Source organism: Monopterus albus, unplaced genomic scaffold (genome assembly GCF_001952655.1).
Source record: "Monopterus albus unplaced genomic scaffold, M_albus_1.0 scaffold93.1, whole genome shotgun sequence".
NCBI classification, from domain to species: Eukaryota; Metazoa; Chordata; class Actinopteri; order Synbranchiformes; family Synbranchidae; genus Monopterus; species Monopterus albus.
The window spans coordinates 1,345,900-1,362,202 of NW_018127973.1; the positions used below are offsets into that span (position 1 = coordinate 1,345,900).

At 41.0% G+C, this 16,303-nt stretch overlaps 1 protein-coding gene across 14 annotated transcripts in view; it reads right to left on the minus strand.

Moving 5' to 3' along the window:
* The window catches only part of LOC109964850 (focal adhesion kinase 1-like), a 62,181-nt gene extending 48,717 nt beyond the window's left edge, over positions 1 to 13,464 (minus strand). For 3 of the 14 annotated variants that reach the window (XM_020608404.1, XM_020608403.1, XM_020608401.1), the window contains exon 1: positions 951 to 1,125. In XM_020608404.1, the coding sequence (XP_020464060.1) occupies positions 951 to 1,023 (73 nt within the window). In that variant the 5' untranslated portion in view covers positions 1,024 to 1,125. Of the gene's footprint in view, positions 1 to 950; positions 1,130 to 5,296; positions 5,324 to 11,767; positions 12,205 to 12,369; positions 12,502 to 12,851; positions 13,028 to 13,129 lie in introns of those variants that run through there. The other 11 variants (XM_020608402.1, XM_020608396.1, XM_020608409.1 and 8 more) reach the window with 9 other exon arrangements.
* Between the last annotated feature and the right edge of the window lie 2,839 nt (positions 13,465 to 16,303).

The following is a 16,303-nucleotide window of genomic DNA, read 5'->3' on the forward strand; positions in this document are numbered from 1 at the left end:
AGCAGTTTCCTCTGCCACACCACTACTTTCTCTCTTCTGGCTTCTGCCAGTGATGTGCATTATCTATACCAAGGTGTTGAGGAGAAAAAGCTTAGTCTAAAAGATATACAGTCTAAATACTGTATATCTCTATACATACATGACACTACTTGACTAAATGTTACTTCCATATAAATACAATGTTCTTCTATGGTGTTCTGACTAAACAATAAAAAGAAGAACCAGGGGACAGCACACTTGGTATGTGTGTGTGACCTGAGCTGTTCTACTGAAAGTAATGCTACTGACTAAACTGTTCAAAAAGTGAGGACTGAAATTCTGGAAAATGAGCTGATATTCTCAATCACAACAAGTTGGCTTTATAAACCAAGGCTTTTTTAAATTTCTCTGGTGGTCACAAACATCACAAAAAGACTAGCTGGTTGGGAATATTTTAATCCCGAATATAACTGGACCTCTTCTCTCATAAGCAGTGACAGTCGGCTAAAAACAAGTAGTGAATTATGACTTTACAATTGAAACCTCTCCCAAAGCCCAGAGCGATGAAGTAAATAAATTAGATTTGTGCCACTATCTGATTCAGACCTAATGAAGCAAAAAACTAAAAACAACCGAGTGACAAAATACTACAGCTCCAGCAGTGTAACCAGATGTTTCGAAGCAGAGTGGAAGATGAAGAGAAATGAGAATGAGAAACTGTGAAGATGAATTAAAGTACACTTCTCATTATGTAAACTGACACAAAGGTGGAGAAAGGTACAGTATATATTAAAATTGTTTTCTATCTTACAATCAATGACAAGGCTCTATTACTTATTTGTAGTTGTGAATGATAAAGGTCTAGTAAAATAGACTGTGGACAGTAGTCAATAGCATATCCACACTATATTTTATTATTTGGTAGTACTGAAGTTTGCATGTGTCTGTATTGACATACTGTACATACATACTTTGCAGGGGGTGCTGTGCGTAGATGCAGGCCCCCTTGCTCCAGCAGAGAGGGATGCAGCCGCTGTTATCCATTTGTTCTGTCGTGGGGGCTTTTCAATGTCTGGCCACAGGATCCAGACAAAACTACAGGGCCCCAAAAACAGCATAGAGCCAAGAGCTAAGACCTCCTAACCTGGCTTGTCACAGCTATGAAAAATGTCCAGGGAGGTGGAAATCAAAAAAAAAATTCAGAAACTGAGACATGCTGTGCTGGTAACAAAGCCGTCACTGGCTAGAGGGGTGGTAACATCCATTCTGCAACTTTTAGCCACCACACAAGGCAGCCACAGGACATTGTCCCAGGGCTGTTAGTAGCAGACAGCCCAGTAAGAGGCAATAGAGGATGTCATATAATCTCTGTACTGTAAAACCTACTGACACAGCAAGCAACCCCACAGAAGGAGGACAGAGCACCAGTCTCTAGCAGCCACTCTGCTATAAATCTGCTGGGTCCAGCTGACGGAGATGTTCCACATCGTCACCTTTAAATAACACTGACATAAAAATTTGACTCCACTTTTCATAGTGGTCTAGTATGCAAAAATAATCCAAAAGCTAATATGAAAGTCAAATTTACTTCAGCACCCAAAATAAAAGTAACTCACTCCTCTACATCTTGCTGAAACATCGTATTACGTCCTTGCTTGAGGAAGTGGCTTGGATTCCAGGTCCTAGTCATCAATCTGTCCAATATATGTCATGACTTTTAACCTCTCCCTCATCCCAAAAAACCTTTCCCCACTGTACAAAGTGGTATGTACTGATGATTCCTGTATGAAAAGGCTTTTCTTTTTGCTCCTTCACTTCAGGGAGACTGAGCCCTTGTGGGTGAAGAGAATTCAGTAAGATGCTCAAGGACACTTCAGCTGGGTATAGGCTTCTCAAAACAGATACTTCAGCCTGGCTTCTGTGGCCGATGGATGATATCTCTACCCATTAGGCCATCCACAGGTCCAATAAATCCTTAAAAAAGATCAAATTCAGTTCTATGTGGAGCTGCTGATCCAATTAATCAATCCTTGATTTGAAAGTCAAAAGAGGAGGCTTTCCTGCAGCCATAAATCTCAAGTCACGAGGTTTGGCATTTTATGTCGAACATCAAGGTTACAAAACATTGGCAGCCTCTGCTGGCAAAGTAAGACCCCATAAAATGACATCAGAAAGGTAGTAGTTTTGGCCTGTAAATCCGTAATGTCTGAAGGAGATGCTAAAATGGCATGAGAGAAAGAAGATAAAGACCCTGGCAGTGAAGACAGAGATGAAAATGTAGGGCAAAGAAGGGCATAGAGAAATGGAGCATAGTGAGGGAGAGGTAGATGAGAGTGACCGACAGACTGGAAAAAGGAAATGATGATGGGAAATGAAGGGTATAGAGAGGAAAGAAGAGACAGGGAGAGATGAAATGGATGAGTTGAAGAAGAACAAGCAAAAAACAAAGACAGAACTAAAAAGAAAATATGAATTAGAACAAAGAAAGAGAAATGAAGAGAGCGGGATGAAGGGAGAAAGCGGAGAAACCCGAGGGAGAAGCTGAGCCTCGCATCCTCTGAAGCTTTCCCACAATGCCCTGAGCCTGCAGAAGTTAACCAGGTCAAAGCAGGTGTCTGATGTCACAAAGAGACATAAAGTCTCTTTGAAGGGCAAAGTGTAGCTGGAAAAACAAGAGGTAGAAATAAATAACAAGCTGTGATGCAAAGCCAGGCTGGATGGGAACAGAACTATGAAGAGAGAAATGATGCTGGAAAAAAATGCGATGCACTAAAATCCATTTCCAAGTCAGTCAGCTGTGTCGTTCAGTCTGGCTTCTGAAGGCTTTCTTCTGTAGCAGCGGAACTAGATCACAGCATCATTCTCAACCTCAAACACACACACAGACACAGACACAGCCGCAGCCAAACACACACACACTCACTCACTATACGCAGCACGATCTTTGAGCAGTCAAAGTGGGTGCGCCAAAGACACTGTAGAGTGAGAGAGTCCGTTTGTGTGGAAGCCAGAAAGAAGATGCACGTACCAGGGAGCATGTGTATGCACTTGTGTAGATACACAACGGTTTAAAATCAAGACTGTGTATGTGTGTGTGTGTGTGTGTGTGTGTGTGTGTGTGTGTGTGAATGTTGGCAAACGTGGGAGTGTGTGTGCAAAATACTCAAAGTGAGTGTGTGCATGTGTGAGCCAAGTGTTTCTCCTCTGCTGTGTATATGCTGCTCTCAGTATAGACCGCTGTGGCCATGCTGCGAAAAAGCAGCTCCAATCACTAACAGGCAATGTGTGTGTGTGTGTGTGTGTGTGTGTGTGTGTGTGTGTGTGTAGAGCAGAGAAGGAGAGAGCGATAAGGAGGAAGACAGAGAGATAGAAATATAATAATTGAGACTTGCAGTGGAAACTAAGCGAGCTGATTGAACAGTACTTATAAATATGGTAATAGTACTACACTCTTAATCAACACTACTTTGATAAACAAGCACTCATAAACACACAAACCCAACACACACACACACACAAAAGGTTTCACCAAGATCAGAGCTAAGCCATTAAAAGCATACATTTCACTCCCTGAACTCTAGCAACACCTCTGTATTTCCTTGCATCATCTAGCCGTGCATCTGTCCGTCTGTCTCCCTCCACAGGCCACAGCAGGTCTCTGCTGCCCTCTGTCCTCACTCTCTGTTCTCTCTCTCTCCTCCTCAAACTCCTTTCACCTGCTTCTGCAGAATGCCCACTTTTCATCGGCAGTAACAGATTCTGGCAGTCAATCCCTTTGATGGGCCAGAGCACAAAATGATTGTGAACACTCCAAGGCTATAGGCTTATACCTCCAGAGCACTGACAACAATAACAGTGCACTTATTGTGTGATACAAAATGATGTAGGTCATGTAGGTGTATTTTTAGATATTTAAGACTTTGCACAAAATAAGAGCAATAAACAACATTAAACAACAAATTGCATCCTTTGTCCATCCCTTCTAGAACAACACATAAAAGCTTGCTCTGAACTGACATCCCTATCAGCAGGACAACATCTTTAATCCTGTTTTATGATGCGACAACCCTATGGGTTAATATTTGGTTAGGTTTAGGCATAAAACTGACTTGGTTATGTTTATGGAAAGATTCTGGTTTGTGTTGAAATAAGTGCTTACTTAAGATTATGGGGCCTTCATCATTAGGGGGCCCAGGGGTAACGCGTGGCTCACGCACATGTCCCTGAGGGAGTGTGGTCTGACACATTTGATATATTGCAGTTTTATCTGTTGCATGGAGAAGCAAGTGACAAAATGCTTTCTATGAGAACTGGCCTTGACCAAGAAAAATACACAGATACAGTCAACTCTGGATTAAACAGGACACAAACAACAGTAAGTATGAATGTTAAGTGTTAAAGCTGCATTAACTAGGATTTAGTACAAAATTCAGAGAAATGAAGCAAAAATTTGCCTAGAAGTATTTTCTCCCTGCTGTACTAACCCCCCACCCCTCTCTGGGCAGTTTTGGTCCAGTTTATGTCAGACATATGTCAGAAATTCTGTTTTAACAGAGTTACAGAGGCTGAACGTTATGTTCAGTCTGCTCTCCACTAAAAATAAACCGGCGATCCTTATCAGCGGCACTTGGATTTTTAATCGGCCATGCATGCTCATTTCATCCACCGTGTACACTGGCTGCCATACTGCTGTTGCTTTCTAGTAAAATTAGAAAGCAGCATCTCATTATAAGTTTCAGTTAGCCTCCGCCTGCCAGCTGAGAGTTGCCAAAGTTAAGTTTAAGAAATGTAAACTATGTTTCTGCTCCTCTCAGGAATGACAAGTTCATAGACATAGGATCAACGGTTACCTAGCAACAGCCATGGAGAGAGCCTGAAATGTCTTACCTATACCTCTGTAATTATCCTACCTCCATCTATACCATGACACAGTAACGTCAGCCCTCTTCAGGTCTAAGTCAGGACTAAGGCCAAAGAACATCAGGTGGTGTCAAAACTAAAAAAGAAAGGTGAATCCATCCTAGTTACCGTGTAAAATCTAATTTAAGTCACCGACATTCTTTCTATTCATATCAAAAATGTACATTGAACAGAATTCAGAAAAAAAATCAAAGCCGTGTTCGATAAGGGTGTAAAGGAAACCTTTATAATGAAAGCTTGATATGTGACTTCATATGCAGACACAACCAAAGGAATCCAATTTTGCTTATCTTGCTGTCATCTACTGGTGGATGTTAGACATTTTATATACTTTTAAAACAGCAAAAACTTACATTTCTACCAGGTAGTTCAACAAAAGTGGCAGACATGTACTCACCAGAGTAGTGTGATATTCGGGAAATATCTGGAACAGAAAAGGGTGAGGGGGAAGAGAGGAAAAAGCAGGATTTACTTTGTTACAATGAATTATTTTCAAACTTCACAGTATCTTCATATCATTGTCATAACATCAGTGACTGCTCCTCTGCTACAGCATGACTGGAAGTGAGCAAAAAGTAAAAATATTTGATATTCCTGACCCCCACGAACCCCAGCATATTCAGCACATTATTCTCCATGCAACCCATACACTCAGGTCAAGTATCAAACACTGATTTTTATTTGTTTGATCTGTTTATTTGCCAACATACTCAATGTCCAGTTTCATGGGCTACTTCTTCTCCTGCCATAACACGACAGAGAAAGAGATGAAAACTGATTAAAAAGGTTGAAAAGAAGGGGTGAAAAGGACAGAAGAATAAATAAGGAGGCATACAGACAAAGGCAGACAGTTGGACAGGGTAAGAAAGAGTATGACAGCAGAACTAAACAGATGAGGGAGTCAAATCATAGGATCACTGGTAAATGTAGCTCCCGAGGAGGAACATTATAGTAGCTTTTAATTCCTTACATAATTAACCAATTATCAAAATGATCTTCAATTCATTTTCTGCCTACTGAATGGCAAATTAATTTAGTCACATTATAAAGGACTTAAATCACTTGGAAAGTCCAACGGCTCAAATGAACTGAATTCCCATGTTTGGTTTATTTGACTGATGGGAGTCCATATCCAATCACACTAAGCACATCCGCTGGTTTACATGTCGACACTGACTGACCGGTGACTACGCAGAAGATCTAATGAATCAAAAAGATTTAATATCTACGCTCCAGACAGCCAGAGGGGCGAGAGTTATGACTGGACACTGTGGACAGAATGGATTTGCTCTGTCACACTGTAATAACTTCACCCACTGGCCTCATTCACCTCTCAAATCGGTCTCATAACCTCACTCGCCTTCTGCTCACTGCTACTCTCTGTCACTCTTGACTAGGCTCTCATGTAAAAATGACACCAAAACGAGCGATGTGATGAAACGTCCAGCACTGACGTCTGTTACTAAGCAACAGACACAAAGCAGGACTGTGATGCCAAGGTTTTGTCTCCTAATATATGTAAGATAAAGGCTGTGCCCCAGTTCCATACAAACCACTGCTACTGTACATTCCACGCTATATACTAATGTTCAAAATACACTCTTCTTACAATCCGCATGCATGAAATGAATGGACTCCTTTCACAATAGTATGGAGTACATACTGTATACAATTGGTAGCCTATGTAGTATGGAAATGAGAGACAGTGTGAGCATCTCCTTCATTTTATTGACGCAATGCACTGTGAGTCACCAGACAGGGTAAATTTAGAATCAACACCATAGACCGTATATAAAAAGGAATGACCTCACAACTTCCTGCCCCAAAAAGTGAAGCCAAAATATTGTGAACACGGGGGCAGCCATCTTACTCTTGAGATGCATTTTGCCACCAGATTCTACACAGTAGTGATGGTATGGTATCGGGCTGCCAATCAAAGCTGTCATATCATCTGGCTCATGTTCCCAGGGGGCAGGGTTTATGATTTGTACTGCACCCAGCGTTCACATTTTTAGAGGCACTGAATGCTCTTGTTCAGTGAGCACTGTATAAGGAGAAGGGCGCAGAACTGATGAAGCAAAAAAAACAAAAAGGTTTCATTTAAAAACCAAGGAAGTACAAACAGAAGAGACCAGCGGAGGAGGACAGGCTTGCCCAAAGTTATCTGAACTGAACCAGCAGCACATCACGACCATAAACAAACATCAACTGGAGACCTCCTTGCGCCCCGTTCAACTGCCCCACATCTGATCTCAGATGTGGTGCTGAGCAATCAAATGCTTACAGCCTCAACACTGGTCACAGTATCCAAGGCATTTAAAGAAATTAGAAGTAGAGATATGCACTTAAATGTGCTTGGTTTTGAAGTGATGTGTTTTTTAATTCAAAGCTAATAATTACAGTATCAAAGTCCAATTAATTTTAAAGCCTTTATTTATAAACAATTAACTACTTGTGTAATTTTTTGTGTAGTGTTTATTAATTTTAAAAGAAACAATACTTGGTAAAATAATGAAAATACTGTAATTATTAAAAAGTATTAATGATAAAAATGTTATTGTAATTAAAATGTTATACAACTGTAGAACAATTATTTTACAGTTTCGGACAGCTGTATAACAATACGCTCCGAGTTCCTAACTTTTACTTTGACTCAAACCTTTCGCTGCTCAGTGTGTGTTCTGCCATTTCACATAAATTCCTTTAATCACATAATCCAGCTTGTTCTTGGCAGAGTTGTGTCCAAAATGCTTGCGACAAATAGGATCCCATTACCAAAAGCAACACATCACAAATCCTGGTACTATTCTCTAATATTCATTAGTGATAAATGAAACATTCAAGATGCAAGTTTAAGAAAGCTAAAGCACATGTACTGAAATGTTTCTTGGTGGTAAAAATATAGCTATGACTATAATTCTGAACCACTATTGCCCTCTCTTTTTTCCTGTACATCTGCTTTTAGTTTACATTTACTGGATATTTAAATGTTTTAGATACAAGAACAGAAAAATGCCAAGCTCTAGGCAGAGATTCCTCAGCAAAACCAGAGAGGCTAGATTTAAAATACAATATGAATATTTCACATCCACCAATAATGACCCAAAATTAGGACCAGTTATTGAAAACAGTGCTGAAACATATGTCCTTAGAACTGCTTATAACATTTTCACTAGCATCAACGCTCCTCAGAGCTTCTCCCACCTACTCCATCACATATTCCCCCTCACGCTCTTTCTTCCCACTCGGAGTAGAAAACGACTGCCTCTGGCTGTAAACAACAAAGGCTACACTACAGTTGACACCACACTAAGGGCATTGCACAACTCCATTCTCATCAAGAAAACAACAGCAGCCTTTTGCAGCGTCTCTGCACTCAACAGCCTGTCAGAGCAAAATATAATAGAGGAGCGTGGTGCAGGACTGAGTGCAACATCAGAGTAAAGTCACCTCGGCCGCAGTTACAGCTTTAACGAGGTAGCTGTTACTGCAAATAGCAGATATAAACATTGCTATTGTAGTAGCGGTACTGCTGCAGAGAGAGGAGTAAGACAGAGGATGGTCTGATTTACAGTATAGCAACACCCTTTTTACATCCCTATTTGTTATGTTAAGCAGAAGAAGTGTTTACGTGTGCTGATGTCACTAAAACTGTTTCAGATGTTGTGTTCTAAAACAGCTAAGCCAGCAACCCAGGTGAGGCCACCCTGTAGGCACAGCTGCTTTCGTACACACAATCAAATGACATTGCATACTGAGTTTGTTAGTGCCAACTCCATGTTCCAGTGCATCAGTATCAGTTTATAGCATTCAATAATTGTACACAGAATACTTCAGTATAATTCCTTTAGGGTGTAATATCCCTCACATCTGTTCATCAACAGTCACTACAGTCAATTATTTTCCTAACAAATACAGTTCTACACTCTTCCTTTAACTGAATCGATTGTATCAAAGACTTGATTCTACTGTTGTTTTAATACAACGTTAGAGAAATTACACTAAAGTTATCAAAGATTAAAAACAAAAACTCAGCCTGGCATGAAAGAAGCAATGTTAATTCCAGATTTTGCCAGATAACTTGTTTGCTATCTACTCTTTGCAATTAGAAATGGGACTCATCACAAAGATTCATCACAAATCCAGATATTTTACCAGCTTGGGGTCAAATATCAAATCCCAACCCTGATATTTTTCCTATTTCAAATCATTTTAGTTTGTTGATGTAAATGATGATGTTTAAAGTTTAAGATGTTTTACGTTTATCTGTGGATCAAATCAATTACGTGACAGAAGGACACAATTCATTTGTGAGTCACATCATCCATTTCAAGAAGAGTTTTGGAGTTAAAGTTAATGGATTTACAGGGTGAGACTGCACCGTGCACCCTCAGATTCTCCTTTTATGCTATCCTGTTTTCTGAATTCACAGATTTATCGTTTCTTCTTCTGTTACAATCACATTTTTTACACAAACAAGCTCTTTTACAAGCCGTTTTATGGCCCTTCTTCAGTGTGCAGTTAGTGTTTAGATATACATCGACCCAAACCACAGTCTCTGGGGTACCACAGAAACTTCACATCTCTAAATTTTTTCCGGAACTGGGAATGAATAATTTTGCTGCTAGACACCCACTATTTATATTTTGGTGCAAGTATTTTTATATGAACCCCTCTCCACGTTTACTTTCAGAAATGTGGCTGCAGAAAATATTCCCTCTTGATATAACATTTTACAGCCACAGCTGTTCAACCCTGGGGTGATATACTCTATCTGTTCCTACTTTCAAAACACTTGATTTTGCACCAACATACTCAAACACCCTCATAAGTGAAAACGTGAAGGATGAATCCAGCTTATGTTTATCTGTCTGTACTTTAAATAGCCTATGTACTTGACTGCTACACTACCTTACTGCTCTGGCTGCTGTAGTTTATAAAACATGGACAACACTGATATGCATCAGTGACTGTCTTTTTTTAAGTCACGATTCAATAAACATGATGCCGAAATGCTCAGTCTGACATCCAATTACCACGCAGCCCAATGTGATGCATATCAACTAGACAACCTGATGATGTTGTGGAGGATATGGAATTCAGAAGCAGCTAATTATTGTGATATTGATTTTTTATCATATAGCCAAGTGTCAAAATGATTTCAGATATGGGAATGTCAAATATGCCACACATAAGCTTGATTAGTGTAACCTAACAATTGCTATTAAGATACATTCTGAACTATATATGTGTGATTTCCTACACATATTAGTATTATAGTACTCTAGCTTTTGATAAGCTGTAATATAAATAAAAGTACCTGGCAGTGAGTGCTGACCACACAGAATACATTAAACAAAACATTGAGCTATGGATGCAAATGGGTGAAGACAACACGAGCAGATGTTTCCAGTCACACTTTTACTAGTCTTTCCAGACAGCTCGCTATTCTCTTAAAGAAATGATAAATACAGCATCAACAAACTCACTGTGACGATGCTTTGCGCTGGAGAGTGAACAGATCGATCATATTTTCAATCAATCATTTGTCACGGACGAATCAGCTGAAGAACAAAACTCTGTGACAACACACTGTTGCACTACCATTCAAAAGTTTGGACCCACTTTCCAGTTCAGCTCAGTGGGACAGGTAGTGTAGATCTGACAATATTGTATTCTGTTTGTGATACTTGCCAATAACTGAAGAATATCACAAAAGCCATCAGGCATCTCTTAGCTGTAGTTATCATTGCAGTAACAGAGAACATGGCCCGGGGCACAGGATGGGTATCGTGGAATTCAATACAGCACAAACAAAGCAACCATAACTGAGGCAAGATGGGAGACAACACTTCTTCACTGAGAATATGAGGCAGAGATCTTGGCTACATCCTTTATAGATTAAGAGGCTGTATTTTTGTTTTTATATAATGCTTTCATTTCCATGGGTCTGTGATCCATCTGTATTCAACTGCATTGGCACACATGTGGGCTTGTTAAAATGGTAACCAAAGCCAGAGCATAACAAGCTTTACTTAACAAAAACTGCTCACTGCTTGCTTGTTAACAATATCCTACCGCTAAAGTATCAATTGCCAGACATTTACTCCACACATTCAGCTGTCTACATGTAGCCTTGTGGACACGTTAATTGACATTTGATCACTGTGGCCTGTTTGGTTGCATTTATACAGCAACAGAAACGTGATGTTTAACACTCTGTGGTACAGGTCTGACCAGATATGGCTGTCCAAAAGAGTCCTGTCTTTGGCTTTTGTCATCATAGATGTCATTAGTGTCTTTGAAGTATAACAGCACTTTGTAGTCACAGTGGTGGAGACACAATAAGAATAGCAATGACTGTAACAGTTGTAGCAAGACTAATACATAATGGTTACAGCCCAGCTTTAGGTTTGTAGGAAATTAAAAGTGTCCACACATCATAAGAAAAAACAGCTTAAAACAGAAGGTAAACAAGTCATAAAATGTATACATGTGTATAGGACAGCACACATTCATGCTATGTTTCATAGTGAGCAAGACACAAGAACAGTCAAAGCAACCGATTCAAGCAAATACTTCATTTGTGCCAATTTATTCATCAGATTTGTTGTCAGAAGCAACCCACCAGGTTTATTAAAGGAAGACAGAGTGAGCTGACACCATATCAGAGCCTTCTGCAGCTTTGTCTGTGCTCCACACTCTACCTGTGTGTGAGGTCCTCACATGCAACTGCTTGCACAAGCGGTGAGCAGCACAAATTCCTTTCCAGCCCTCAGCCTGGCAGACCCTCTCTACCTGTCTAGCACAGAACACGAACACACTAGTCTGATCACACTCACCGAGCCATCAGTATGCCTATACATACCTGCATTGGCGCAGCCCAGGAAATCCCAGAACTGCATGTTGGCAGTCAGTACACAGAGGACTGACCCTCCGCTTATGTGTGCCCTTATGTGTCCCTCTCCTGTCTCTCCACTTCCTAGTTGTACTGTAACGCTGTCAGTTATAGGAGAGGGAAAACACCCGCCCACTGACTGCTTTGGACTGACACACCTTGAGGCCGAGTTTCATTTCCAAACAGCCGCTTCCTTCTCCTCTTCTCTTCCCACTTCACTTCCCATCTGTCTTATCTGGCCCTGACTGAAAGCAGACAAGTGAAAGGATCGATCCAACATGCTCAGTGTTGGCTTCCCCATCCAAACAAAACCACTGAAAAGTACAAGTTCACCAAGTGTATAAAAATGAAGAATTCTACTTATCAGTGCAACTAACGTGAGAAAGATTCTTCATATGTGCACAGTGCTAAGACAAGAAAAACATGTTAAAAGACATGGAGAAAATTCTGGATATGCATGAGTCAGGCTTTTAGGTCTGACAGCTACACTGAATGGACATACAATCTGACAAAAATGAACTATTCTTTAAATAATATCTACACAGAAAGAGGATACACTTCAGGGTCCTGACCTTGCAGATTGGCCGCTGCTATCGGGTGGGTACAAGGATGTGATCAGGGTCAAAACTCATGGAAAGGCAGGAAATAAATTGGAAAGAGGCAGGAAAACAGAAGAGGACAGGGCAGCGTTGACGCAAACCCCCCTGAAACCCAAAAGAAAAAGACGTGTCACATCCATAGAGCTGCTGTTCATCGTGTTTAGTTCACACCTAAACATTTAATCCCACTAACCATGGGGCTGCTTAAAAAAAGAATACACTTCAATCAGCCCTAACACAGCGATAAGTGTCTAGGATTGGTGGCTGACAAGGCAGCATGCAACCCAGAACACTTGAGACGCTCGGGTTAAGTAAGAACTACCCCTTTTGTCTCAACACCGCTGCTTGCAGCAATGAATCTCAGTCTGAGCAACTCGTTGTTCAACAAAACCCAGATGTTTAGCTACACGCTCCGCATGACATAAACCCTCCTCGGCTTGGACCTTTGCATTTACCGGAGAAACACAGAGGGGTGGTTTCGGCCACTGCACCACTGTCTGTCTGTTAGGAATACAAATGACTCCGCTGTGTCAAAATGACCACCGTTTCATAGCATTCACTCCACCGTATTTCACCAGAAACCCCACGACCAGCCCCTAAAAAACACACCCCCGCGTATTGCCTTGGCGTTAACTCTATTGTCTGCGTGCGTTACCCCCTTTAATGCTAAGCTAGCTCCGCTAACGGTGGGCTATTCCCACCCAATCCGCCCCCAAAAGAGATCAATACTCACCCGTTTTAGCCACGAAGACCAGCAGCACCTACTCTCCTCAAACGAGTGCTTTTCCCAGCCAGTAGGCTTGAAATTTGCAGATACATCTGCTGATATTAGAACCGGCTTGGTGGTTTATCTCTCCGTTATGTGTCTCTCTCCCTGTCTGTTTGTGTCCACAACAGCGCCGTGCCCGGTTGTCGGTGTCCACTGACGTTAGCTCTTAGCGCTGCTGCTGCTGCTGCTGCTGGAGCCTGAGTTTTTCCAACATGGCTGCATCTGGCAGCGCTCACTGACAGGAGGAGAGGAGCCCTATGTGTCCAGCTCTACTGCTAGAGTCCCCAGGTGTGTCAGTACCGACCCACTGTCACAATACCCTCCATAGGAAGCATGTCGTTATGTTATTATTCAGGTGTCAAGGTTCATTTTATTCATCTAGAAAGTGTCTGCAACCTCTCTCATAGAGTATTAGAAATAAATACCCATGAAATGAACTATTAAAAACAAGACGATAAGAGACCAGGCGACTTTTTCAACCTGTCCACCTGTCCTCCACTTTGTCAGGCTAGCCATCACTGTGCTGGCGACCTTACAACATTTCTATCAATGCAGATGGATACTTGCGGGATGTGGTGTTCTTATTGGGTGGCCCAGTGCATTAAAGAATAGGAAACTAGATACACATCAGAAGAACCCGCAGTACAGCTGATGCCTCATGTTTAAACGAAATCTTAAGAGATTAGTGTTGTGCATTATTCATCAAAAATTTATAATGTAAGCCAAACAAGAGAGGCTTTGAAATTAAGATGCACCACACACACACACACACACACACACACACACCAAATTACTGTGACTTTGATGCTGACTGCCATTATGCTGTCTAGCAATCAGTACCCAAAACAATCCATCTACTGATGGAGTGCCACCTACATACAGTATACAGTGCTTTCATGCGTGCAGCTGATATCTACACACACACACACACACACATAAATGCATGCAGACACACGTTCAAAGATTATTTTTATTCAGACAGAAGAGTGATGCAAACTAGTGCAGGAGGGAGGGTAACACTTAAATGGATTAAAGTACATGATGTCATGGTTCCACTGGCCATCAGTATGCTCTACTGTACTCATTTAAACATTATGTGTGGTGTTAAATAAATCTGCTCTATATAATTAAACAGTTGGGAGAGAAAGGATAGGAAGAGTAAATCACCCTGGTACCATATTGCAGATCATAGACCCACTGTAAACCCACAATGTGCTGTGTATCACATATACATTCCCACTATGGTGAGAAACGATGCGTTAAACATCGTGTGGGACTGTCTGCAGCCCTGCGTAATAGATTCAGTGGTGAATATAGTGAAAATGACATTTTAGAGGCCAAGTAAATTATTTTACTAGAGAAAATGACAATTATTTATATTTTTTAATTTTTACAATTCTGAAAAACTGTTTGGCCAGACAGAGACAAGACAAATGATGACATTTTCCTGCCTGGCTTACAAAGGGGTAACAGGTTTACAGTTCTGAAGTCTTTTGGAGTGACTGCTGTTTCACTGAATTTACATGTTTGTCCTCAACTACCACTTTGATTTTCCACTTGTCTTGCAATTGCTTTGTTTTACTCTCCCTTGACTTGTGTTCACATCCCTGGCATATAATTAGGCAAACAAACTAAGAAATGAATCAATTTCACACTGTATATAACTGTGCATGTCGGGTACCACGTGCAGGGATGAAAAAGCAGAGATTTGAAACACACTATTATACAATGTACTTCAATCCTCCCCTCTGGAAAAGAATGAGGCTAAATATAAACACTGAAAGATATTAAAAAGATCCAAGTGGTATTAAAAACAAATGATGAACATAAATCAGCTGGATTTCTGTGTGATCTGAGTGCACTTGTTAAAACAATCAGTTACAGATGAGTACATTATAATTTGAGTGTTATTTGGCTACTGAATCTCACTGAGTGTTGCATGAATGCTGCTAATGTACAGAGAAAAGTGTAGGTTATTGAGCTCCATCTAGTGGTTAAAGGTTCTATCTATCTATCTACTGTATCTACTGGGGGCAACTATGGTTCAGTGGGTAGAGCAGTCATCTCCCAACCAGAGGGTCAGTGGTTTGAATCTTGGTGCCTGCAGTCCCCATGTCGAGGTGTCCTTGAGCAAGACACTGAACCCCCAAGTTGCCCCCAATGGTTAGAGTCATTGGTGTGACTTGGTGCCGCAGATGGCTGCCTCGGTTCTGTACCGGAAACAAACTCCTTGTGTGTGTAACATACTTGCCCAAATAAAGGTGACTATCTGTCTGTCTCTCCCTATAGGGAAATTTGTTTTGGAAGTACAGTGGTGTGAAAAAGTGTTTGCCCCCTTACTGATTTCTTATCTTTTTGCATGTTTGTCACACTGTAATGTTTCAGATCGTCAAACAAATTTATATATTAGTCAAAGATAACACAAGTAAACACATCATGCAGTTGTTAAATGAAGGTTTTTATTATTAAGGGAAAACAAAATCCAAAACTATAGAGCCCTGTGTGAACAAGTGTTTGCCCCCCTGTCAAAACACTGTTTTATCGCACCTGAGTTCATTTTCTCTAGCCACACCCAGGCCTGATTACTGCCACACCTGTTTCATGCCGAGATCCAAAGAAATTCAAAACCAAATGAGAAAGAGAATAATTGAGCTCTATCAGTTTGGAAAAGGTTATAAAGCCATTTCTAAAGCTTTGGGACTGCAGCGAACCACAGTGAGAGCCATTATCCACAAATGGCGAAAACATGGAACAGTGGAGAACCTTCCCAGGAGTGGCCGGCCGACCAAAATTACCCCCAGAGCGCAGCGACAACTCATCCAAGAGGTCACAAAAGACCCCACAACAACATCCAAAGAACTGCAGGCCTCACTTGCCTCAGTTAAGGTGAGTGTTCATGACTCCACCATAAGAAAGAGACTGGGCAAAAATGGTTTGCATGGCAGAGTTCCAAGACGAAAACCACTGCTGAGCAAAAAGAACATAAAGGCTCGTCTCAGTTTTGCCAGAAAACATCTTGATGATCCCCAAGACTTTTGGGATAATACTCTGTGGACAGACGAGACAAAAGTTGAACTTTTTGGAAGGTGTGTGTCCCATTATGTGTGGCGTAAAAGTAACGCCGCCTTTCAGAAAAAG